Source organism: Giraffa tippelskirchi, chromosome 7, assembly GCF_054371585.1.
Source record: "Giraffa tippelskirchi isolate mGirTip1 chromosome 7, T2T-mGirTip1v1.2.pri, whole genome shotgun sequence".
NCBI classification, from domain to species: Eukaryota; Metazoa; Chordata; class Mammalia; order Artiodactyla; family Giraffidae; genus Giraffa; species Giraffa tippelskirchi.
In genome coordinates this window covers 114,107,035-114,133,812 of record NC_137281.1, presented here as the reverse complement: position 1 = coordinate 114,133,812, position 26,778 = coordinate 114,107,035, and the positions used below count along the sequence as shown (strand labels likewise).

Below are 26,778 nucleotides of genomic sequence, written 5' to 3'. Positions count from 1 at the left end.
CTTCCCCAAGTCTTTCTTTCCTTATGCAGTCATTTAACAAGAGGGGCTTTGGGCATAAGTAATCCTCATGTGAACTTTGGTGATATTTGGGACAGGGATCCATGTTCATGGTCATTAGAATACAAGGTTAAATGAACAGTAATTATTCTCCTCTACATGGTAGAAGGAGCCATTGACAAGATGATGAGGAACATTTTAAATAGACAACAGAGAGGGAATGACAGCCTCTTTCTTCTCAACCACACAGTTCAGTCTGTGAAAAGCACAGGTCAAGGGTATGAGGCATTCAGAGCCAGGACACAGACATCCAATTTGGACATCCAGTCCTAGGTTACAAAGTAAGGGTTTCTTGATTCAGACATACCTATTCCCCATTTCAGAGCATCTGTGACTCCTTGACCACATTGCTAAACCTGGATTTTTTTCCCCTCTATCAAATAGCTTCAACTGAACAGATATTCATTGATGATATATTATGGGCCAAGCATCAGCATAGAGTCTATGAAGAACAAAAAAGAAGTGTGTGGGATGACAGTAACTACATATGTGAAACAATTCAAGGACCATATGAGACAGGAAAGAAGTTAGAACATGCGGGGCAGAATGAGAGTGAAAGAGGATATCAGAAAGGAGACAACCTATTATAAATGCTTTTGCTGGAGTTTCCATAAGTCTTAAACTCTTCCAGGTGCTATGAGGGACAGAAGACACAAGTGATGAGAGAACATTTTCCAAAACATAACCCAACAAAGAACTCCTTTGACATTTTTTAGTGTGAAGGTAACTAATGTTATCCAGTAAGTTAACTATTTGCAAAACTGGAACTCCCAAAAGCAAACACCTGGGCCTGGGATTTCCTCCCATCTCCAAAATCCTAGTTAAATATTCTCAAGTAATAGACTCTTTATGGGCTTCCTCGGTGGCTCCCTGGTAAAGAATCTACCTGGCAGTGCAGGAGATTCAGGTTCATACACCGGGTCAGGAAGATCCCCTGGAGAAGGAAATGGCAACCCACTAAAGTATTTTTGCCTGGGGAATCCCATGGACAGAGGAGCCTAGTGGGCTATAATCCATGAGGTCACAAAAGAGTTGGGACAGGACCTCATAACCAAACAAAATTAACAGTAGACTCTTTGACACAGACATAGCCAGAAGAGTAAACGCAGTAAGGACTAAGGGCAGTTTATTTTTCCCCCTCTTAGTAATGAAAGAGAGCATTAAGTTTGACACTACTAATGCTTGCATACCAGCCATTGACTGATGTTGCTGTTTTACTCCTGCTATTACATTCATGGAACAGTCCAATGGTTTTTAGCCTAGTTTCCTATTAAAAAAATTTAGGGGTCTTTTATGGCTTCTCTGATGGATCAACAGGTAAAGAACCCGTCTGCCAATGCAGGAGACATAAGAGATGCGGGTTCGATCCCTGGGTCAGGAAGATCCTCTGGAGGAGGAAATGGCAACCCACTCCAGTATTCTTCCCTAAAAAAAAATCCCAAAAAAATCCCGTGGACAGAGGAACCTGGTGGGTTACAGTCCAAAGGGTCACAAAAGAGTCAGACATGACTGAGCAACTAAACACACATACATAGGGAGCTTTAAAAATTACAGATACCTGGTCCCACCTCCAGAGATTTCAATCAGTTTAAGTTGGGGCCCTAGGCATTGATAATTTTAACAAAACTTCCTGGTGTCTATAAGACACAGCCCAGCTTGAGAACCACTGGTTAACCGACAGAATGTTAACTCTGAGGAGTTACTTGAGTCCACACTGCTGTCTCTGGATTGGAAAAGTGGACTTCATGTTTCTCACTTTGATTTGCTATTTTTAATTTACTATTTGAAAAACACATCAAACCTCAAATGGATTGACCTTTCTGCTAATGTATTTCACCTAAATTAACAGAGGCAATTAACTAATTTATATTGGAATTGTGCACTTTCCAGGCCACATTTATCAACCCTTAAATGCTTAATCTGGTGTTTCAGTTTAAATTTTTTATTATTACCCTTTAAATCTGAAGACATGTCTTACATCTAATTAGCCAAACTTACATATTCAATTAATAGATTGATTACAGGCTAATGAATATGGAGACAGCACCAGGGTAACATCTGCTTGCCAGTTGAAGAGACTCAAACTTTTCTAGTATGAAAAAAAGAAAAGTGTCTGTTGTATACATAACTAAGACAGCTTGAGCTTTCAGTTTTAGCATTTCTGCATACTGTGATGTTCTCAAATGGGCTGGCTAACCTGGGAAAAGCAATATATTGTCCAGTGATAGCTGCCTTCCCAGAGAAATATAGAAATCAGAATTGCAAAACACACACCTGAAGACACTTTTCAATATGAAAATGTATAGGTTAAGACTGTCATCTCAAATTATTAAGTTTTTCTAACCTGAGTTTTTTATTAAAATGCCTAAGATAATAAACTTAGTAAGGAAATTAATACCATAAATTAAACAAAACCTTTAATTTACTGTAGTATATGTTAGGATCACCCCCAATTCATGTGATTTTATGTGTTTAAAAGTATGGCCAGACACTATTTTGGAAACTAGATGTTCCAATAGTCAGTTATATTTGGATTCTAGAAAATTCAAAAATCTGAAATGAATTTCCACAATATTTTCTGTTATTAAAATTTTGGGGTTTCCTTTCTCTGGCTATGTAAAACAGGCAATTTTAATAATTATGAAAAAGCCATGAGTTTCAGGAAAGGTGGGTGAGAGCTAGAATTCACTTGAATTAGAGGTGGCAAGAATGTGAGGAAAATCTTCAGAAATCACTTCTAAAGCACGTAATATCTGCCATGTAACTGTCAAGTGACTTTGGACCAAAGTCTGCAGGGAGGAGTAATTAAGGCATGTGCATGATACTCTATTAGGGCGTTAAAAGTCTTTTTCTTCCATTTTACTCCTTACATTCAAGCTGACACTTGTACTATTAAAAGACCAATATTTCTTGCTTTCAATTATACAAGTGCAAAGTCCCAATATCCTTGTTACAGTATCAATTGCACACTAATCAAATATTCTAAAAACGAATCACTGCAATATTTGTGTGCCTCATATTAATGGACTCTTATGTACCTAGCACTGGCAAGACTTCCTGGGAGTATGTAAAAGAAAACTATAAGATCTAGTAATATCCCAAGAGATTCACAACTTGATTCTTTTGAGGAAAATCTTCATAACTGACAGCAAATACTTAGGCCCACAAGATTTAATGTGTTTTAAGGACAGTTAATGCTCTTCAGTATCTGAAAAATAGTGTCAGGGTGAGTAAGTGGTAAAGAATCCGCCTACCAATGCAGGAAACACAAGAGACGCGGGTTCAGTCCCTGGGTCGGGAAGATCCCCTGGAGAAGGAAATGGCAACCCACTCCATTATTTTTCCCAGACTTCGTATGATGGCTCAGATGGTAAAGAATCTGCCTGCAATGCAGGAGACCCAGGTTCAATCCCTGAATCCAGAAGATCCCCTGGAGAAGGAAATAGCTACCCACTCCAGTATTCTTGCCTAGAGAATTCCATGGACACAGGAGCATGGCAGGCTACAGTCCATGGGGTTGCAAAGAGTTGGACGTGACTGAACATACATTTTGCAACATTAAACAATTTATAATACTCTGAAATCTGTACTGTATACATGTAGGTCTAGACATAACTTGCATTAATTGTGATAATACTGATGCTTTATGTCAGCAATTAGACATTAAACTCTAGATTTTCTAATAGTTTTTATAAAAACATTTTATGAGCTATAATTATATTTTTAAAAACTGAGTAATTTTATTAAGTTTGACACATCAATTTTAATTTCTATTTTGCCTTTTAACTTTAATTAAAATTTTTAAATATTTTAGGAAAAATAACTTTTTTAAAATATAAGAAATACTTCAATGTTTCTACTTTCATTTAATTAACATTTCTGACGAAATATATTCAAGCGTGTACACTTCAAATTATTTTTTAAAAGAAACTTTTAAATTATTACTGTCAAAATCACCAAATTATGTGAAAATCTTGGTTATAACAATACAGTGATTTTGATGAAATAAAGTCAAAAGGTGCATTTTGTGGAATAAGTATATAATTTATGAGTCACACATCTTTATTACTTACCCCAACATTGCTGGCACATCAACAGAACATTAGGACATACTCAGTAATAATGAAATTCAGTAGTCTTGATAATTTACTGTCTTTCAGTCAAATAAAAAGTAGAGCTTTACAAATTTAAACATTTTGCCACCACGAAGTTCTACTTGTTAAAGTGGAAGAGAACTCTATATTTAAGAATTTAAAGGTCTAGTTAAAAATTGTAAAATATTCAAAAGTATGGTAATGGGGTCTTCATTTGTCTCCTTTATCTGGACCCCACAAATGTTAGAGGTGGACCTAGATATGTAGGACTTCCCTTGTGGCTCAGTTGGCAAAGAATCTGCCTGCAATGCAGGATACTCGGGTTCGATCCCTGGGTCAGGAAGATCCCCTGGAGAAGGAAACGGACACCCACTCCAGTATTCTTGCCTGGAGAATCCCATGGACAGAGGAGCCTGGTGGGCTACAATCCATAGGGTCATAAAGAGTCAGACAGGACTGAGAGACTAACACTTTCACTTTCTCTTCAGATACAAGGAGTTGTTCTTCTCTATGGGCTTAAGAGATCACTGTTTCTTTATGTCCTGGTTCTGTGGTACTTTCCAGAGACATCTTGATTAGTTTGCATTGATTTTGCTGTTGTTGATCGTCCCGTGATAATCCTCCTGCATATTTTTAAGGTTTCCTCTGAAAAAAACATGTAAAGTATCTCCACAAACACTGCTTTAATTTGAACTCAATATATTAATTGGCTTCTCATTGTAAAGTGGTATTCATGTATCATTAACAGGTTGAGTCAATGTTGTCAGTTTCTCTATGCTGTAATAATTTTTTATTTGGTTACCTTATTTCAATATGGAAAAGGCACTGGATCTAGATTTAGTGGTGGTTTAGTTGCTTAGTCATGTCCTAGTCTTTGCAACCTCCTGGACTGTATAGTCCACCAGGCTCCTCTGCCCATGGGATTTCTCAGGCAAGAATACTAGAGCAGGCTGCCCGTTCCTTCTCCAGGGGATCTTCTCAGCCCAGGGATCAAACCATCGTCTCCTGCATTGGCAGGCAGATTCTTTACCACTGAGCCACCATGGATTTAGGAAACCTAAATTTTAGTCCGGACTCTTCCCTTATTCACTGTGTTGAGCCACTGAAGTGTCCCCAATAGAAAATGTCCATGCTAATGTGACTGTACCCTCATGAAGACTGCCAAAGTTTGTATTAGGAAATCTGCATTATTTTTTTAACTACAAAAGGAAAACAATTCCAATTTTCTACCTATATCATAAAGTTATTCTCAAAACTGTGGAAAAAAGAATTAGGGCATGGTTGAGCTAAAGAAGTTGTGGTTTAAGTAAAATACGATCATTACATCTTCATAATCTCACAAAAACAAGCATAGCATTCTTAAGAACTAAAAAAGTACATAACCATCATCTCACAACAAGGAGCTCCAAGTTCAGGCCAGTAGGGAGCATAGTTGTAGCATCATGCTCTACAAAGCTACAGAGATCAGAAGAGAAAGTGGTTATGTCTCCATGGGAATCAGAAAGATGGCATTTGAGCTGTACCTACATAATAGGAAGGCATGTAGGCAAGACCAGCATGGAGGCAGGAAGAATGGAACAAACTGGAAAAGTGTAACTACCATAAAGGAATACTTAGGACATAGCCAAGATGATAAACTAAGAAACTGATTGAGTAGAATGGTGAGCTAGGGTAAATCAGCTCTCTTGCTCACCTTTTTACTCTGGAATCTTGTATGTGTTAGGTGGTAGCAAGTCCTAGAAAAGTGTGATGTGTAAGTTATTGCCATTAAACATGGCAAATAGCCAAGCAAAAGCAGAAGAAGGTCCAAAAGGTCTATGCATGCATCAAAGGATTATCAGGTGTGAGAGAAATTCCTAGGGCCATTGGAAGAGACCACAGATGATGAAAAAGAAAGGGTTGTGAGAAGCCTGAAGGTGCCACTGACTACAAGATCTTACAAGGCACAGCCTGGTCTCTGTGTTAACCGTTTTCTTACCAAGTTCTGCATCTTCTATCTTATTCTCATTCCCCTGTACTGCCCCTTCTTTCACCTCCAATGCTACGGCTTTGCTCCTCAGCTCTTTTTAAATTATTATTAACTAATTAATTTGCCTGCACCAGGTCTTAGTTGCAGCATGTGGGATCTAGCTTCCTGACAAGGAATCAAATCTGGGCCCCCTGCATTGGGAGCATGGAGTCTTAGCCACTGGACCACCAGGGAAGTCCCAGCCCTGGTCTCTTGAATAGCATTTGTAGCTGTGAATGATGACAATGAATTTCAGTTAAGTGATACCAGATGAGTTCCTGCAGTATACGGGAAGCAGAATTGCTCCAAGACACTAATGAGAAAAGAGGATTTCTGTACATCAGTTCAGTTCAGTTCAGTTCAGTCGCTCAGTCGTGTCCGACTCTTTGCAACCCCATGAATCGCAGCACGCCAGGCCTCCCTGTCCATCACCAGCTCCCGGAGTTTACACAAACCCATGTCCATTGAGTCTGTGATGCCATCCAACCATCTCATCCTCTGTCGTCCCCTTCTCCTCCTGTGCCCAATCCTTCCCAGCATTAGAGTCTTTTCCAATGAGTCAACTCTTTGCATGAGGTGGCCAAAGTACTGGAGTTTCAGCTTCAACATCAGTCCTTCCAATGAACACCCAGGACTGATCTCCTTTAGGATGGACTGGTTGGATCTCCTTGCAGTCCAAGGGACTCTCAAGAGTCTTCTCCAACACCACAGTTCAAAAGCATCAATTCTTTGGTGCTCAGCTTTCTTCACCATCCAACTCTCACATCCATACATGAACACTGGAAAAACCATAGCCTTGACTAGATAGACCTTTGTTGGCAAAGTAATGTCTCTGCTTTTAAATATGCTATCTAGGTTGGTCATAACCTTCCTTCCAAGGAGTAAGCGTCTTTTAATTTCATGGCTGCAATCACCATCAGCAGTGATTTTGGAGCCCCAAAAAATAAAGTCTGACACTGTTTGCACTGTTTCCCCATCTATTTCCCATGAAGTGATGGGACCAGATGCCATGATCTTAGTTTTCTGAACGTTGAGCTTTAAGCCAACTTTTTCACTCTCCTCTTTCACCTTCATCAAGAGGCTCTTTAGTTCTTCTTCACTTTCTGCCATAAGGGTGGTGTCATCCACATATCTGAGGTTATTGATATTTCTCCCGGCAATCTTGATTCCAGCTTGTGTTTCTTCCAGCCCAGCGTTTCTCATGATGTACTCTGCATAGAAGTTAAATAAGCAGGGTGACAATATACAGCCTTGACGTACTCCTTTTCCTATTTGGAACCAGTCTGTTGTTCTATGTCCAGTTCTAACTGTTGCTTCCTGACCTGCATACAGGTTTCTCAAGAGACAGGTCAGATGGTCTGGTATTCCCATCTCTTTGAGAATTTTCCACAGTTTATTGTGACCCACACAGTCAAAGGCTTTGGCATAGTCAATAAAGCAGAAATAGATATTTTCCTGGAACTCTCTTGCTTTTTCGATGACCCAGCGGTTGTTGGCAGTTTGATTTCTGGTTCCTCTGCCTTTTCTAAAACCAGCTTGAACATCTGGAAGTTCATGGTTCACGTAATGCTGAATCCTGGCTTGGAGAATTTTGAGCATTACTTTACTAGCGTGTGAGATGAGCGCAATTGTGCGGTGGTTTGAGCATTCTTTGGCATTGCCTTTCTTTGGGATTGGAACGAAAACTGACCTTTTCCAGTCCTGTGGCCACTGCTGAGTTTTCCAGATTTGCTGGCATATCGAGTGCAGCACTTTCACAGCATCATCTTTGAGGATTTGAAATAACTCAACTGGAATTCCATCACCTCCACTAGCTTTGTTCGTAGTGATGCTTTCTAAGGCCCACTTGACTTCACATTCCAGGATGTCTGGCTCTAGGTGAGTGATCACACCATCGTGATTATCTGGGTCGTGAAGATCTTTTGTACAGTTCTTCTGTGTATTCTTGCCACCTCTTCTTAATATCTTCTGCTTCTGTTAGGTCCATACCATTTCTGTCCTTTATCGAGCCCATCTTTGCATGAAATGTTCCCTTGGTGTCTCTAATTTTCTTGAAGAGATCTCTAGTCTTTCCCAATCTGTTGTTTTCCTGTATTTCTTTGCATTGATCGCTGAGGAAGGCTTTCTTATCTCTCCTTGCTATTCTTTGGAACTCTGCATTCAGATGGGAATATCTTTCCTTTTCTCCTTTGCTTTTCGCTTCTCTTCTTTTCCCAGCTATTTGTAAGGCCTCCTCAGACAGCCATTTTGCTTTTTTGCATTTCTTTTCCATGGGGATGGTCTTGATCCCTGTCTCCTATACAATGTCATGAACCTCTGTTCATAGTTCATCAGGCACTCTATCAGGTCTAGTCCCTTAAATCTATTTGTCACTTCCATTGTATAATCATAAGGGATTTGATTTAGGTCATACCTGAATGGTCTAGTGGTTTTCCCTACTTTCTTCAATTTAAGTCTGTACTATAGTAAAAATTTTGTCCATAACGGCTTTCTCTTCTTGTACCACTTTTTACACTACCAATAGACTGGCCTTTCAACATCTTAAATATGATCGTGCTACTCTTCTCCATAGTGGCTTCCTGTTACTTATAAAATGATCAGAGCTGTGACTCTGGAGGGTAAATCATAATACCATGTGTTCGAGAAGAGAAAATGAAAATGAAAATTTAAATGAAGACCATTTATTCAAGCCCAGCAAGGGAATTGGAGGTTATCTAGTCCAGGCTTTCCTCAACTCTCATCACTTGTAAATATAAGAAATTTCTATGTTCCTCTCAGGCCTGCTGGATCATTTCCCAATGAAGGGTTCAGAGTCTGTGTGCTTAATCACCTGAGCATTCTCATTTTCAGGTGGTTTGGGAGATCTGATGAAGAAACTGAAGTCCAAAGAGACACATTTGTCGCAGAATCTGGAAAATGAGGGCCAGAGCCAGAATGGAAGGAGTAGAAAGGAGGGTAGCTGTGAATGGGGCTGCAGACCTCATGACATTCTCACCAAGGGATCGATGCCAGAGCCTGATAGAAAGGCCACTTTGGGGCTCCTGGAAGTAAGTGATCCATGCAGGGAGGGCCTCCCTCCTACCCTTGCCAGCCCTGAGGGCAAAACAGCAGGGCTGGAGGAGGCAGTAGGAGGGTAAGGGAGGGTGAAAAATCCTGGGCTATGTTCCTGCTAAGGAACCAGGCAGAACATGGGGTACTTTTGCCTCAAGCATCTAGCCCTGCAGAAACAGCTGAAGATAAGCAAGATTTGCCTAGAGGGAAAATTGTGAGCAAGGCAGAATTTGTTCCTGGTATTCACAGTCTTCCCTTTTTTGTTGTCTTTCCTTCCTTGTTAGTGTCCTCACTCCTCATCCCCCCAGTGTGTCTTTATTCTCAACTTTTTCTTTCCTAGAAGCATAGAAATGGCTTTGACTGAGGCAGTGTTTTGCCTTGACCAGCTTTCTCTACTCACCTTTCTTTACTTTCTACTTTCTCCTCTACTTCCTCCCTCTCCTCCCTCCCCTTCCTTCCCTCCTTCTATCCTCCTCCCTTCTCTCCTACTCCTTCTTCTCTTTCTTCTCTCTCTCTCTCTCTCTCATTCACAAATGTAAGGCTTAAAAAGTACAGTATTTCATCACCAGGCAACTTTTAACAACCTGTGGCATTTTGTCTTTATAAGCCTCTGATTGTTTCTGTTCCCCCAAACACTCCTTTGGGGTTTCCCAAATCTGTCTTCTGAATTGGAATTCCTAAGACCTCATGAATAAACTATTTTGTTACTGTAAAAAAAAAAAAAAGTATTTCAGGCAATAATAGAAGTGGAAAAAAATATTTGCAATAGAAGGTCAAGGGAGACACTCTACCCTTGAAATGATAATTTTCCAAAGTTTGCCTTAAAGTTTTATTCGGCCATTCAAGTCACATTTAATGAGTGAGGACTTAATGTTATGCACCGTGTTAAATATTTGGCATTCAGGAGGCAATAGGGAAATGTGAGGGGGAAAACAAAGAACAACAAAAAGAAAAGAACAAGTCTTAGTCCTTTTCTTTGAGTTGCTCGTAGTCTGTTAAGGATAAAAATTCGACCAGATAATACTGTAAGACAGAGATGAGCATACTATATATAGAAGCCTAGGCAAGAGAATAGTTAACCTTCTTTGGGTGGGACAAGAAGGCTTTGCAGCGATGTGGCTTGAATTTGGATTTGAAGCATGAGAAGGTTTTCACTAGGGAGTTAACAGAGAAAAGGAAGGATATTCCAAGCATAAGGAGTAGCATATAAAAGGGTTCGGAGGTGTGGAAAAGTTTGTCATCGTAAAAGGAAAAAACTAAACTAGATCAGTATGGAAAGTATAGAGTGAGTGGTGAGGAGTAGAAGGAAATGATGCTGGTGGAGGTGAAGGGTCAGCTTAAGTCATGTGGCAGGCTGTGTTTTTCAAAGATGACCTCACAATTACATAGCCCATCCCACAGGATCTCACTTTCCTCCATCTCAAGGTGGGTCTCTGTTGCCTCTCTGTGACCCTGGGCTCCTCTGTGACCTCCCTGACCAGTAGGACATGGCAGGAGTGATGCTGCATGGTTCCCAAGGCTGGGTCATAAAAGACAGGTGGCTTCTGCTCAGTGCACTTCCTCCTCTTCCTCTCCTCCTGCCTCTCTCCTTCTCTCTGGATCCTTGTCTTTGGAAGTCAGCATGTTGTGAGGAAGCCCAGGGCAAAAGGAGAGCGTTGGTATAGATGTTCTGTATCTTGGCCCCAGCCGGGCCCCAGCCAGCATCAGCCATCAGATGTGGGATGAATAGGCCTTCAGATGACTTTACCCAGTGAGTCTCTCTGCAGGGCCCTGGACACCACAGAACAGAAACAATCCACTCTTGCTATATTCTGCCTGGATTTCTACCCACAGTAACCATGGGAGACAATAAGTGATTATTGTTTTAAGCCATTAGGCTTGGGAGTAATTTTTTAAATTAATTTTTTAATTGAAGGATAATTGCTTTACAGAATTTTGTTGTTTTCTGTCAAACATCAACATGAATCAGCCATAGGTATACATATATCCCCTCCCTTTTGAACCTCCCTCCCATCTCCCTCCCCATCCCACCCATCTAGATTGATACAGAGACCCTGTTTGAGTCTCCTGAGCCATACAGCAAATTCCTGTTGGCTATCTATTTCACATATGGTAATGTAAGTTTCCATGTTACTCTTTCCATACATCTCACCCTTTCCTCCCCTCCCCATGTCCATAAGTCTATTCTCTGTGTTTACACAGCAGTAGATAATGGATTCAGTCATACCAAGGAGTTGCACACTCTGTTGAAAACACCAGGGAACCAGTGAAGGTGTTTTCATCAGGGAAGTGGCCGATGGCAGATTCATGTCAATGTATGGCAAAACCAATACAATATTGTAAAGTAAAAAAATTAATTAATTAAAAAAAATGTGAATAGATTATAACCTCCAAAAAATAAAAAAAGACTTTTGAATTAGAAAGATAGCCCGGGTGTCAATTTGGAAGTGGGGTATTGGGGGAAGGGTGAGTTAGAGGCTGGGAAAACAAAACTATGTTAGTTACCCAGGCCAGTGGGAACCATAAAGCTGGAAAATATTTGTGATTTTTTAGGAAAACTTTTAGTTTGGTTTAGGAACTCCTACTTTTCTGAATCCAAAAGGTGAAATGCAGTAAGAACAGCAAAATTCTTGAGCTGGTTCTTTCCCACCCTCCCCGACCGCACGTTTCCTCTGCTCCCTTACATCCAGATCCTGAACCTTTAGAGTCCACTTTCATGGTGCCTTCATCCTTCCCTATTGATGTCTACTAGCTGATGGTACACTCCTGTCAGTTGGGCTATTCTCCTTGCCTTCTCTCCAAGGATGAAGGTCATGGTGCCAGTCTTATAACCTAGAATTTCTGTTGTCTCTAGCTCATTGACATCTGAGGTCTTGTAGGAGATGTGGGAGGACATGTCTGAGGGAAAGAGGATCTTAAACTGTTGGGGATGCTGGCTTTTTTAACATAGGTGAGTGAAATAATGATAATCATGAAGTTTATATGACTTACACTGTTTTGTACTATTTTGACTCCAAAGATGATTGTAAATACTGAAAAAGTAACACCATGTTTATTAATATAGATGGTTTGATCATATAATGTTAAGTGCATAATATTAACTTACTTAGTAGAGCAAGACTCATTAACTGGAATATATGGTATAACGTAAAAGTCGAAGAGTCTAGGAAAGCAATTCAGGCCAAAAATAGAGTGGATTAAATCTTTTCCTTCACTTCATCTAGGCTTCATTCTTCCTACTAAATATTAGGCTCATCTCTCGGTTTATCTAGGAGTAGTTGGCACTAACATCTTACAGGCACTGTCATGCATTTTCATTCACCTAGGTAAGGTTTTTGACTCAGCTTTTCCTGAACTACTTTATTGAGCAATTTCTATCAGGATTTTTCATATTCATTATCTTACTCATAAATCGCCAAAGCAGTATTTTACCTTTATTTTTACAGTTAGGAAAAAATTTATGAATTGATAAACAGAAGGTTAAATAGCTCACAGTGATAAAGCAGGGCCTTGAAGCTTGGTATTTTGATAGGCTCAAGGTTAAACAGTTCACAGTGATAAAACAGGACCTTGAGGGTAGGCATTTTGACTCTAAACTCAGAATCTTCTCTTTTCACTGTGGACCAGAAAGTATGGCGAGCTCAAACCATATCTTTACAATAGCAATCAGTTCAGTTCAGTTCAGTCGCTCAGTCGTGTCCGACTCTTTGCGACCCCATGAATTGCAGCACGCCAGGCCTCCCTGTCCATCACCAACTCCCGGAGTTTACCCAAACCCATGTCCATTGAGTCAGTGATGCCATCCAACCATCTCATCCTCTGTCGTCCCCTTCTCTTCCTGCCCCCAATCCTACCCAGCATTAGGGTCTTTTCCAACGAGTCAACTCTTCACATGAGGTGGCCAAAGTGAGTTTCAGCTTCAACATCAGTCCTTCCAATGAACACCCAGGATTGATCTCCTTTAGGACAATAGCAATAACTGAAGGCAAATTGCATTTGTCGGTTACAACCACATAGTTTGTTTTTATCCACACAGTGACAGACTGACAGATGATACACACAAGGGTGTGTGGATGCTCTGATCTGAGCTGCTAAGCCTTTTCATATGTAGAAGTTTTCACTAGCCTTGTGTAAACATCTGCCCCAGCAATTCAGTCACTCTCCATCACACTGTCAGTCTGGCAGTGAGTCGTGGTGCTTAAAAAATCAGATTCTGGACAACTTTTTGGATTCAGATCCTAACTTGGCCTCTTGTGAGTTCTGTGATCTCAATCAATTATTCAACCTCTCTGAGCCTTAGTTCCTTCACCTTTGAAATAGAGGTAATAACAGTGTCTATCTTGTGAGTTTGTTGTTAGGATTAAATGGTTGATATAGATTAAATACTTAAAACACTGCCTGGAACATTCTAAATACTAGGTAAGCATTACAGAACCACATCTCCTGCCGATGCAGGAGACACAATGAGAAGTGAATTTGATCCTTGGGTTGGGAAGATCCCCTGGAGGAGGGCATGGCAACCCACTTCAGTATTATTGCCTGGAGAATTCCATGGACAGAGGAACCTGGCAGGCTATAGTCCATAGGTTCACAAAGGGTCAGACACAACTGAAGCAACTTTAGCATACATTAGACTTTTCATTATCATTATTATTACCACAATTTCAGGAACCTAAAGGCAATCAATAAATAATTATGAAATCTGTATGACACTTTAACAACACACATTTTTGTGTATATATAATGTATTAAAAAGCAGAGACATCACTTTGCCGACAAAGGTCAAAGCTATGGTTTTTCCATTAGTCATATAAGTATGTGAGAGTTGGACCAAAAAGAAGGCTGAGTACTGAAGAATTGATGCTTTTGAATTGTGGTGCTGGAGAAGACTCTTGAGAGTCCCTTGGACTGCAAAAGATCAAACTAGTCAATCCTAAAGGAAATCAACCCAGAATATTCATTGGAAGGACTTATGCTGAAGCTAAAGCTCCAATACTTTGGCCACCTGATGAGAAGAGCTGACTCATTGGAAAAGACCCTGATGCTGGGAAAGATCAAAGGCAAAAAGAGAAGGGGGTGGCAGAGGATAAGATAATTAGACAACATCACCAACTCCATGGACATGAATTTGAGCAAACTCCAGAAGATAGTAAAGGACAGGGAACCCTGGCATCCTGCAGTCCATGGGGTCACAAAGAGTCAGACACAGCTTAGTGACTGAACAACAACAACAAAATGTGTGGATATGTGTGTAGCTGTTTTTGTTTTTCCCTAACTGTCCCATTTTTGAGCCAAAATTTAAGAGTTCCAATTGTCTGGTACTTGAAAAATCTCTTTCTATCTTTGGTCATTATGATAGCTTAACAAACTAAGTGATGTCTTGCATTAGTTTACTAGAGACGCCATGGAAAAGTATCACAAACTGGGGGGCTTACACAGCAGAAATTTATTTATTTTTCAAACAATTCTGGAGGCCAGAAGTCCAAGATCAAGTTGTCAGTTTTAACTTAATCATCTCCTTTGAGGCCTTATCTCCAGAAACTGGCTATATTCTGAGGGAGGTGGGCTAGCTTTAAAACTTTAATTTGTGGGGGACACAATTCAGCCCTTCATGTGATTATTTAGTAGATATTGACATGTCTACTGGGTAGAGGCTGTGGTTCCTCACTAGAGTTATATAAATCCCTACAATTTCCCAAGGATATTGTCCTAAGTAGTAAGAGACATATATAGACACTTAGTTGAAAAATGGTAGCTTGTAAAACCCTCTTGGGCTTTCAACTGGCTTGCTGAATTCTATGCAAAGGTACATGAGAAATAAAACCACCCCTGAGGGTCCCCTGCGCAACCAATCATCAATCAGCCAGGGGCTGCTATGCTTATATGTAATATAAGAATATGTAAAAACAGAATATTTGCAACACAGAACCCTATGGGACCCAGAAAGTGGATCTGCTGGAAAATGCCCATGTTGATTAGAACATTTTCTGTGGATTAACTGCAAAAATTTTTGACAAACTTGAAAATAAAGTTAAAACAAAAATAGCTATAACATGGCGTTTTCCAGGCAATCAATAGAGGACCTGAATAGAAAGAAAAGGGAGGAGTTTGGTCAGCAAGATGGCAGAGTAGAAAGACGAACTCACCCCTTCTTACGAAAACACCAAATTCACAACTAACAGCTGAATAACCATTAATAACAACAAAAAACCCCACTGGAACCTACCAAAAAATACCCTACACCCAAAGCAAAGAAGAAGCCATAATGAGACAGTAGGAGGGGCACAATCATGATAAAATCAAATCCTGTACATGCCTGGTGGGCAACTCACAAACTGGAAAATAATTATACCACTGAAGTTCTCCTACAGGAGTGAAAGTCCTGAGCCTCACATCAGGCTCCCCAACCTGAGGGTCTGGCAATAGGAGTCAGAGCCTCCAGAGAATCTGGCTTTAAAGGCCAATGGGGTTTGATTACAGGAATTCCACAGGAGTGGAGGAAACAGAAATTCCACTCTTGGAATGTGCAAACAAGTTCCCATTTGCATCAGGAGTATACTGAGAATTATGTAAGGTATAGTTTATAGAAGTGTTAAGCCTAGCATAGGGCTTTACCCATAGAAAACACATGACATATTTTGCTTAAATACAAATCTGTCCTATTTGTAACTTTTTAAGAAAATTTATTGGAGAAGGCAATGGCAACCCATTCCAATACTCTTGCCTGGAAAATCCCATGGACGGAGGAGCCTGATAGGCTGCCAGGGGGGTCGCAAAGAGTCGGACACAACTGAGCGACTTCACTTTCACTTTTCACTTTCATGCACTGGAGAAGGAAATGGCAACCCACTCCAGTGTTCTTGCCTGGAGAATCCCAGGGACTGCGGAGCCTGGTGGGCTGCCGTCTATGGGGTGTCGCACAGAGTTGGACACGACTGAAGCGACTTTGCAGCAGCAGCAGCAGCAAGAAAATTTATAATGGAAATTTTCAAACATACACACAAGAAGAAGAATTCTAACAAATCCTAACATGTCCATTACCTACTGTTCAACATGTGTCAACAATTTGTCAAACTCACTTTACCTTTCTCTCAACACTTTTTGTTCTTGGATATTTTAAAGCAAAACCTACACATTATGTTATATAACATGTAATACTTTATTATGCATCTCAGGCTTATCACTATAACATTATTATCCATAACAAGATTGAATGATCCCTTAATATCATCTATAACCCAGTTGATATGCAAATGCTTTTGATTTTATTAAAGGTATTTTTTATCTACAGTCAATTCGTTGAAATAAGGATCCAAACAAGACCCACATGTTGCCTTTATTGTGTATCTTAAGTTTATTTTAAAATAGTCTCCAATCACTTTGTTGTTGTTGGTTTACTTTATGGAATCTATTTATTAAAAACAAATAAACATATTATTTGTATCATGGAATGGTTTATGCTCTGGATTCAGCTGTTCTGGATTCATGGTGTTGTTTAACTTGTTCCTCTATCTCCCACATTTCCTGTAAATTGGTTGTAAACTGGCTTTCTAAGACTAGACTACATTCATGTCCAAATTTTATAGATAAGAACACTCATAAGTGGTGCTAGAGTTAACAGTCTTTTGAGGATGATTAGTGATGTATTTTTAACTATTTTAAAACCCATCTCAGAAATCTTTGCCTCAAACCCAGTTACATCATGACCTGGGTGGTAGTTCCATTTGGTTGACTACAGAACTCCCTTAACTTATGTTGCTGTGGGATGTGGCTGTGTTGTTTTGAGTTTTTTGGTGTGTGTTTGTGTTTAAATACTATGATCTAGTATTGCTTTGGAAACTATGCTGCCCCTAACTCTAGTGACTAAGCTATTTTTTAAAGTCACTCACTATTTGTTTCAAATACACAGGTATTTAGTTAGACTTAGTACTGAGTCAAGTATATTTGAAACAGTGAGCCACTGTCTCAAATAGAATATGATAGGAATTATTCAAAAGACAACAATCATCTTCTCTGTGTTCATGCCTTAAACTAAAGATAACTGAAGATATTGATTCGGGATAACTCAGAATCTCCAAATAATTCTCCCTCAACTATCTAGATAGTCTTTTGAAATGTTGAGTCAGTTCACATGGTTCCACTCAAGTAGTTTCACAAGTAAGTATTATTGTACCACCACTTTGAATAGGTCAAGTTTGGGAGGTGCTACAAACATACGAAGATAAGACATAGTGTGTGCCAAGTCACTTCAGTTGTGTCCCACTCTTTGTGACACTATGGACTGTAGCCCACCAGGTTCCTCTGTCCATGGGATTCTCCAGGCAAGAATACTGGAGGGGATTGCCATTTCCTCCTCCATGGGATCTTCCCAACCTAATGATCAAACCCTCATTGGGAGGCAGGTTCTTTACCACTAGCACCACCTGGGAAGCCCCTAAGACATAGTACCTGCCCTCCAAGACTAACTTTGATAGAGAATATAAGATATAGTACCTGTCCTCAAGGACTAAGTTTGGTTGGGAAGAGAGTAAATACATAAACAATTTTAGCATAAAGTATGTGATATAATAGCGGCAAAAATAAAGCACTAAAAGTTTAGAAGAGTTATGGAAAAGCTTTTGGTGGCATTTGAAATGAAACTTGATCAGTAGAAGTTTTATGTTTCTTGAAAGATGGGGAAGGGTGGCTTTGGCAGGAATGAATAAACAAAAAAATACCTAAATATCCAGGCTTGAAATCACTGGCCATAGTTTGCCTCTAGATGAAGAGATGAGATAGGTGATAAGAGTGTTGTTGTTGTTGTTCAATTGCTAAGTTTTGTCCAACCCTTTGTGACTTCATGAACTGTAGCCTGCCAGGCCCCTCTGTCCGTTGGGTTTCACAGGCAGGAATACTGTAGTGGGATGCCATTTCTTTCCCCAGGGGATCTTCCTGGATCAGGGATCAAAGTCATGTCACTTGCATTGGCAGGTTGATTCTTTATCACTGAGCTACCAGGGAAGCCCTTAGGAGATAGAGATAGAAAAGCAATTGATATCGTTGAGATTACTGAACATCAAGCTGGTCCTTCGTTTCTCCTTCCCTCCCTCCCTCCCTTCCTTTCTCCTTTCCTTTCCTTCTTTCCTTTCTCTCTCTTTCTCTCTTTCCTTCCATCTTTACTTCTTACCTTTTTAATTCAAACAGTAACAGAAAACTACTAAAATGACATACAGTGATATCAAAGCCAAAAGAAGGAGAGTTTTAAAGAGGAAAGCAACATCATTCACAATATCTTGTAAAGTAGAAACAACTCAAATGTGCATTAACTAATGAATGGATAAACAGGTGTGGTAAATCCATACAATGGATTAAAAGTAATAAAAGTAAAAAAGTAAAAGGAGTAAAACTTCATTACATAAAAGTAATGAAGTTCTGAAACACATTATAATATGGATGAACCTTGAAAACATATGCTAAGTTAGGTAAGCCAGTCACAAAGGACTACATATAAGATTCTATTTATATAAAATATCCCAAATAGACAAATCCATAGAGACAGAAAGCAGATTAGTGGTTGCCTATGGCAGAGGGGCAGGTGGGGGAATTATGGGATGACAACTAAGGACAGTGGGTTTCTTTTTGGGGTAATGACATGTTCTAAAATGAACTGTGGGGGCTTCCCTGGTGGCTCAGTGGTAAAGAATCTGCTTGCCAATGGAGGAGACACAAGTTTGATCCCTGGTCTGGGAAGATTCCATATGCAGTGAAGCAATTAAGCCTGTGTGTCACAACTATGACTTCCCTGGTGGCTCAGAGGTTAAAGCGTCTGCCTCCAATGCGGGAGACCTGGGTTCAATCCCTGGGTCGGGAAGATCCCCTGGAGAAGGAAATGGCAAACCACTCCAGTATTCTTGCCTGGAGAATCCCATGGACGGAGGAGCCTGGTAGGCTACAGTCCACGGGGTCGCAAAGAGTCGGACACGACTGAGCGACTTCCCTTCACGTCACAACTATTGAGCCTGTGCTCTAGAGCCTGGGAGCTGCAACTATTGAACCCACATGCTGCAACTACTCAGTCCACATGCCTTAGGACCAGTGCTCCACAACAAGAGAAGCCACCACAATGAGAAGCCCTTGCACTGCGACTAGAGAGTAGCCCCTGCTCACTGCAAGTGGAGAAAAGCCCATGCAGCAACAAAGACCCAGTACAGTAAAAAATTAACAATTGTTTAAAAATAAAATGAATTGTGATGATCAGTGCACAACTCTGTGAATGTATTAAAAGCCATTGGTTTAAATGCTTTGGATGAATTGTATATGCGAGTTATGTCTCAATCTATCTGTTTAAGAAAAACATGGTGAAAGGAGTGGTCTGTAGTATCAGTTTTTGCAGGAAGATCAAGAAGGATGGGGGCTTCCCAGGTGGCGCTAGTTGTAAAGAACCAGTCTGCCAATGCAGAAGACATAAGAGACATGGGTTTCATCCCTGGGTTGGGAAGATCCCCTGGAGAAGGGCATGACAACCCATTCCAGTATTCTTGCCTGGAGAATCCCCATGACAGAGGAGCCTGGGCAGGCTATAGTCCATAGGGTCACAAAGAGTCAGATATGACTGAAGCACCTTAGCCCACACACACACACAAGAAGGAAGATTACCAAAAAAGGGCTATAGGATTTTATAAGTTCACTGATGACCTTTGAAAAGGAAATTTCTTCCCTGAAATGATGGGAGCAGAAGTAAGTCGGTGGAGAGGAAGTTTGGTCATGAAGTGTGAAACCATAGGACATGAACTCTCACAACTTCCCCCTACTCCGCCTCAACATTTATTTTTAAACATTTTCTTATTAACATTAATTATTTCTGAAGAAAGGCATCTTTTGGGGCTAGGGTTTGACTCTTCACTTGAGCTTACTTTCTGCTCTCAGTCTCAGAATCTTGCCTGATGTATTGTGTTCTTTCTCCATTGAATCATGAAGAAATATCAGATAGTCTTAAAGATGAATGAGATAGGAGGACTTGCTCTACCACATAACAAGATTTATTCCAAAGCTATAGTAATTCAGTTAGTGTGATATTTGTTTGGGGGTGAAGAAATAGAACTCTAGAATGAACAGACCTCTAAAGTCTGGAAGCAGATCTGCGTGAGGACTGACTGGGGGGCACTGCAGAGCAAAGAGGGAAAAGAGAGATTTTAAACAAATGGGGCTTGAATGACTGCCAAGTAAGGAAAAATGAAATCAGACTCCTACCTTGTACCAGACAGAAAAATAAATACCTACTGATTAAAAATCAAATGCAAGAAATAGAATTAGTCATCCCTACAATTACATAAAGAATATCTTCATGACCTTAGGATTTGGTAAGGATTTCTCAAAAAAGACATTAAAAAATGTAAAGGCAAAGACTGATAAGTTGAATCCCACTTAAAGTTAAAAGTTTTCAGTCATTAGTTTTGTATTCTTTTACTAAGAAAACATGCAAATTGTCTATTGACAGGGACCTAAAGCCTGGATCCACATCTGCTGCTGCTGCTGCTAAGTCGCTTCAGTCGTGTCTGACTCTGTGCGACCCCATAGACGGCAGTCCACCAGGCTCCTCTGTCCCTGGGATTCTCCAGGCAAGAATACTGGAGTGGGTTGCCATTTCCTTCTCCAATGCATGCATGAATGCTAGGTCGCCTCAGTTGTGTCTGACTCTGTGCGACCCCATGGACAGCAGCCCACCATGCTCCTCTGTCCACAGGATCCTCTAGGCAAGAATACTTGAGTGGGTTGCCATTTCCTTCTCCAGATCCACATCTAATCTTTTCAAACAATACCTTCTTTATTTTCTAAGCAACTTTATTCCCAAAGATGGTACTATAGATACAGGCTTTTTCTATTTATTTCTTAATCTTGAGGTTTGCAATAGTTTCACTGAAATATTTCTCTTCCTCAACCCAAGAACGATGCCATAATCTCTGTATAAGAAAAGCTTCTATTCCTTTTGATTAGTTCATGAATAAAATTGGGCTGCCCACATGGTGCTAGTGGTAAAGAATCCATCTGTCAATGCAAGAGATTTAAGAGACACGAGTTTGATTCCTGAGTTGGGAAATCCTCTGGAGGAGGAAATGGCATCCCACTCCAGTATTCTTGCTGGAGTATATCATGGACAGAAGAGCCTGGTGGTCTACAGCCTATGAGGTTGCAAAGTGATAGACACGACTGAGCATCTGAGCACACACACATGAACAAAATCAGCCACCATCTTGAGGTATAAGCCAGATGTCAAACCACAGTCATAATTAACACAGATAACAAAACGAAGCCAACTTAAGATCACTTGAGCCTACAAACTATGTGATTCCAAGAGTCTAGGCCATTGACCTCTACCTCTCTTGGTCCTAGGACCACGTCAAACATAAAGGAATTTCTCTGGTTCCTCTTAACTAGGCCTGGCAAGGAACTAATATATGAGTGCTCCATAGCCCACATAGAACTGATCTCGCTATCTTTCTAGTTTAAAATCATGGTTACTAACCTCACCAATAAATCAAGGAAAGACAATTAAAATTGCTCTTTAAAGCCTAAACACTCATATTTTGAAGCTCTACCTATTTTGAGGTAAAATTTCCACGGGACTATAAGACTTGTTTCCCAATAATTTAATCCTTATTTCAGCCAGGCTGAAGCTAAACTGAATCCGTTTAGGCCAAAATTACACTGACCTAGATCACATCCAAGTCCACCATAAAGGACCATATACCAAATATACTTTTGAAGGCTGTGTTGGGCTTCTCCAGTCATAAACAGCCACATAGCTGTAAAAACTTGCCAACTTATAAATTCTTTCAGACTGTCAAAGGTGAAAACCCATGCACCCTCAAACATGAAGTCCTAAAGTACCTCAAGTGAATACCCCAAAAGCCTCAACTACTGCATAATATTTTAGAATCCATAGTGTCAGCCCTTGTCTATTTAAGATTTCTAGCTAAGCTGGAAACCAGGGATTTTAGGAGGCCAAGTTCAGAACCAGTTGAAAAATAAGACACAGGAGTTTTCCTGCAGACTTTTTAAATCTACTTTTTTGATAAATTGGGGAATGTGGCTTGAATTTGCAGCCACAAAGGTATCTTGATATGTCTCCCCAGAATTGAAAAGTCCCAAACTATAGGATTCCTTTTAGCTGGAACAGAGTCCATTCATGAGTTTCCACGTGAAAATGGACACAGGGACTGCACCTCACATTTAGTCAGATCTGAAAGAGACTCCAGAAGGGGATTCACCATGCAGCTATTTCTCCCAGACTCACCAGTAAGATGTCTCTTCTCACGCAGTAAGACGTGTGTAAGGAAAGGGGGAGATGCCAGGATAGTCCTCAAGCAAACAATCATTCAAGAAAACATGAGAAGTGGTGGTGATGTGCTCTGAAAATGAAGGGCCCAGAAGCCAAGGACTACAGGTGGCCTTTAGACACAGGAAAAGATGCAGTAAACAGAGCGCCCTCTGGAGACTCCATAAGAAACTGTTAAAATCATTAAACAAGGAGGCCATTAGACTGAGGTGTCTCTAAGGCCATGGCAGCCTACCTAAGTAAACCAAAATCTAAGCCTGTAAATGCCTCAAGATTGTGAAATAGAAACCTAGGACACCGAAACACAAATAGTCAACTAGGTCTTAAGCTAAAACCAATCAAATAATTTCCTTTTTCTGCTTCTGCCTCTTCTCTATACAGGTTTCACCCCAGCTGCCTTCACTGGAGTGCTTCTAACCACTTCTGTTTTGATAACTGCCCATTTGAATCAATTTTTTACTCAAATAAAGTCTTAAAATTTTAATATGCCTCAGTTTATATTTGAACAGAACACAGTTCTGAAGACACCTTGATTTTAACTCAAGAAGACACATGTTCAACTTCTGATCTCTAGAACTATAATATAATAGCTTTGGGTTGTTTTAAGCCACTAAGCTTGTGAGTAACTGGTAATAGTAGCTGTGGGAAGTGAGTACACACATCCTCTATCAGGACCATCCTCATGGCTGCAGGTGAGCACTGCTTCTGTGGATACTAGCTGAGTCCTTCAACTTAGCAACAGGTCCTAGAAGATGGCAAGTCCTTCGGCCCTTCCAACCTCTGCTAGGCTCCATGGTGACATGAATGGAACATCCGCTTCCAGGGCTTCTGCTTAGCTTTTTCTTTCTTTCTTTCTTTTTTTTTTATAAATTTATTTATTTTAGTTGGGGGCTAATTACTTTACAATATTGTAGTGGTTTTTGCCATACATTGACATGAATCAGCCATGGGTTTACATGTGTTCCCCATCCTGAACCCCCCTCCCACCTCCCGCCCCATCCCATCCCTCTGGGTCATCCCATTGCCCCAGCCCTGAGCATTTGTCTCATGCATCGAACCTGGAATGGTGTTCTGTTTCACATATGATAATATACATGTTTCAATGCTATTCTCCCAGAACGTCCCACCCTCACCTTCTCCCTCAGAGTCCATAAGACTGTTCTATGCATCTGTGTCTCTTATTCTGTCTCACATATAGGGTCATCGTTACCATCTTTCAAATTCCATATATATGCATTAGTATACTGTATTGGTGTTTTTCTTTCTGGCTTACTTCACTGTATAATGGGCTCGAGTTTCATCCATCTCAATAGAACTGATTCAAATGTATTCTTTTTAATGGCTGAGTAATATTCCATTGTGTATATGTACCACAGCTTCCTTATCCATTCGTCTGCTGATGGACATCTAGGTTGCTTCCATGTCCTGGCTATTGTAAACAGTGCTGTGATGAACATTGGGGTACACGCGTCTCTTTCAATTCTGGTTTCCTCGGTGTGTATGCCTGGCAGTGGGATTGCTGGGTCATATGGCAATTCTATTCCCAGTTTTTTAAGGAATCTCCACACTGTTCTCCATCGTGGCTGTACTAGTTTGCATTTCCACCAACAGTGTAAGAGGGTTCCCTTTTCTCCACACCTTCTCCAGCATTTATTGCTTGTAGACTTTTGGATAGCAGCCATTCTGACTGGTGTGAAATGGTACCTCATTGTAGTTTTGATTTGCATTTCTCTAATAATGAGTGATGTTGAGCATCTTTTCATGTGTTTGTTAGCCATCTGTATGTCTTCTTTGGAGAAATGTCTGTTTAGTTCTTTGGCCCATTTCTTGATTGGGTCGTTTATTTTTCTGGAATTCAGCTGCAGGAGTTGCTGGTATATTTTTGAGATTAATTGTTTGTCTGTTGCTTCGTTTGCTATTATTTTCTCCCATTCTGAAGGCTGTCTTTTCACCTTGCTTATAGTTTCCTTTGTTGTGCAAAAGCATTTAATTTTAATTAGGTCCCATTTGTTTATTTTTGCTTTTATTTCCAATATTCTGGGAGGTGGGTCATGGAGGATCCTGCTGTGATTTATGTTGGAGAGTGTCTTGCCTATGTTTTCCTCTAGGAGTTTTATAGTTTCTGGTCTTACGTTTAGATCTTTAATCCATTTTGAGTTTATTTTTGTGTATGGTGTTAGAAAGTGTTCTAATTTCATTCTTTTACAAGTGGTTGACCAGTTTTCCCAGCACCACTTGTTAAAGAGATTGTCTTTTCTCCATTGTATATTCTTGCCTCCTTTGTCGAAGATAAGGTGTCCATAGGTGCGTGGATTAATCTCTGGGCTTTCTATTTTGTTCCATTGATCTATATGTCTATCTTTGTGCCAGTACCATACTGTCTTGATGACTGTGGCTTTGTAGTAGAGCCTGAAGTCAGGCAGGTTGATTCCTTCAGTTCCATTCTTCTTTCTCAAGATTGCTTTGGCTATTCGAGGTTTCTTATATTTCCATACAAATTGTGAAACGATTTGTTCTAGTTCTGTGAAAAATACCGTTGGTAGCTTGATAGGGATTGCATTGAATCTATAGATTACTTTGGGTAGTATACTCATTTTCACTATATTAATTCTTCCAATCCATGAACGCAGGATATTTCTCCATCTGTTTGTGTCCTCTTTGATTTCTTTCATCAGTGTTTTATAGTTTTCTATATATAAGTCTAGTAGTGGTGAAAGTGGGCATCCTTGCCTTGTTCCTGACTTTAGGGGAAATGCTTTCAATTTTTCACCATTGAGGATAATGTTTGCTGTGAGTTTGTCATATATAGCTTTTATTATGTTGAGGTATGTTCCTTCTATTCCTGCTTTCTGGAGGGTTTTTATCATAAATTAATCATATGATTTTTATCTTTCAATTTGTTAATGTGGTGTATTACATTGATTGATTTGCGGATGTTAAAGAAATCTTGCATTCCTGGGATAAAGCCCACTTGGTCATGATGTATGATCTTTTTAATATGATGTTGGATTCTGTTTGCTAGAATTTTATTAAGGATTTTTGCATCTATGTTCATCAGTGATATTGGCCTGTAGGTTTTTTTTTTTTTGTGTGTGGCATCTTTGTCTGGTTTTGGAATTAAGGTGATGGTGGCCTCATAGAATGAGTTTGGAAGTTTACCATCTTCTGCAATTTTCTGGAAGAGTTTGAGTAGGATAGGTGTTAGCTCTTCTCTAAATTTTTGGTAGAATTCAGCTGTGAAGCTGTCTGGTCCTGGGCTTTTGTTTGCTGGAAGACTTCTGATTACAGTTTCGATTTCCGTGCTTGTGATGGGTCTGTTAAGATCTTCTATTTCTTCCTGGTTCAGTTTTGGAAAGTTATACGTTTTTAAGAATTTGTCCATTTCTTCCAAGTTGTCCATTTTATTGGCATATAGCTGTTGGTAGTAGTCTCTTATGATCCTTTGTATTTCTGTGGAGTCTGTTGTGATCTCTCCATTTTCATTTCTAATTTTGTTGATCTGATTCTTCTCCCTTTGTTTCTTGATGAGTCTGGCTAATGGTTTGTCAATTTTGTTTATCTTTTCGAAAAACCAGCTTTTAGTTTTGTTGATTTTTGCTATGGTCTCTTTTGTTTCTTTAGCATTTATTTCTGCCCTAATTTTTAAGATTTCTTTCCTTCTACTAACCCTGGGGTTCTTCATTTCTTCCTTCTCTAGTTGCTTTAGGTGTAGAGTTAGGTTGTTTATTTGATTTTTTTCTTGTTTCTTGAGGTACGCCTGTATTGCTATGAACCTTCCCCTTAGCATTGCTTTTACAGTGTCCCATAGGTTTGGGGTTGTTTTGTTTTCATTTTCATTCGTTTCTATGCATATTTTGATTTCTTTTTTGATTTCTTCTGTGATTTGTTGGTTATTCAGAATTTTTAATAGTTTTTTTTCCTGTAATTGAGGTCTAATCTTACTGCATTGTGGTCAGAGAAGATGACTGGGATGATTTCAATTTTTTTGAATTTCCCAAGGCTAGATTTATGGCCCAGGATGTGATCCTGGAGAAAGTTCCGTGTGCACTTGAGAAAAAGGTGAAATTGATTGTTTTTGGGTGGAAAGTCCTGTAAATATCAATTAAATCTAACTTTTCTATTGTATCATTTAAAGTTTGTGTTTCCTTGTTAATTTTCTGTTTAGTTGATCTATCCATATGTGTGAGTGGAGTATTAAAGTCTCCCACTATTATTGTATTATTGTTAATTTCCCCTTTCATACTTGTTAGTAT

General features: G+C 39.8%; 1 protein-coding gene across 2 annotated transcripts in view; it reads left to right on the top strand.

Annotated features, from left to right (window-relative positions):
* Positions 1–26,778, top strand: part of LOC145513510 (uncharacterized) — a 44,972-nt gene that overhangs the window by 5,865 nt on the left and 12,329 nt on the right. The window contains exons 2-4 of one of the 2 annotated variants that reach the window (XM_081510093.1): positions 9,010–9,206; positions 12,065–12,160; positions 22,907–23,009. In XM_081510093.1, coding sequence (XP_081366219.1) covers positions 9,010–9,206; positions 12,065–12,079 — 212 coding nt within the window. In that variant the 3' untranslated portion in view covers positions 12,080–12,160; positions 22,907–23,009. Of the gene's footprint in view, positions 1–9,009; positions 9,207–12,064; positions 12,161–22,906; positions 23,010–26,778 lie in introns of those variants that run through there. The other variant, XM_081510094.1, reaches the window with a different exon arrangement.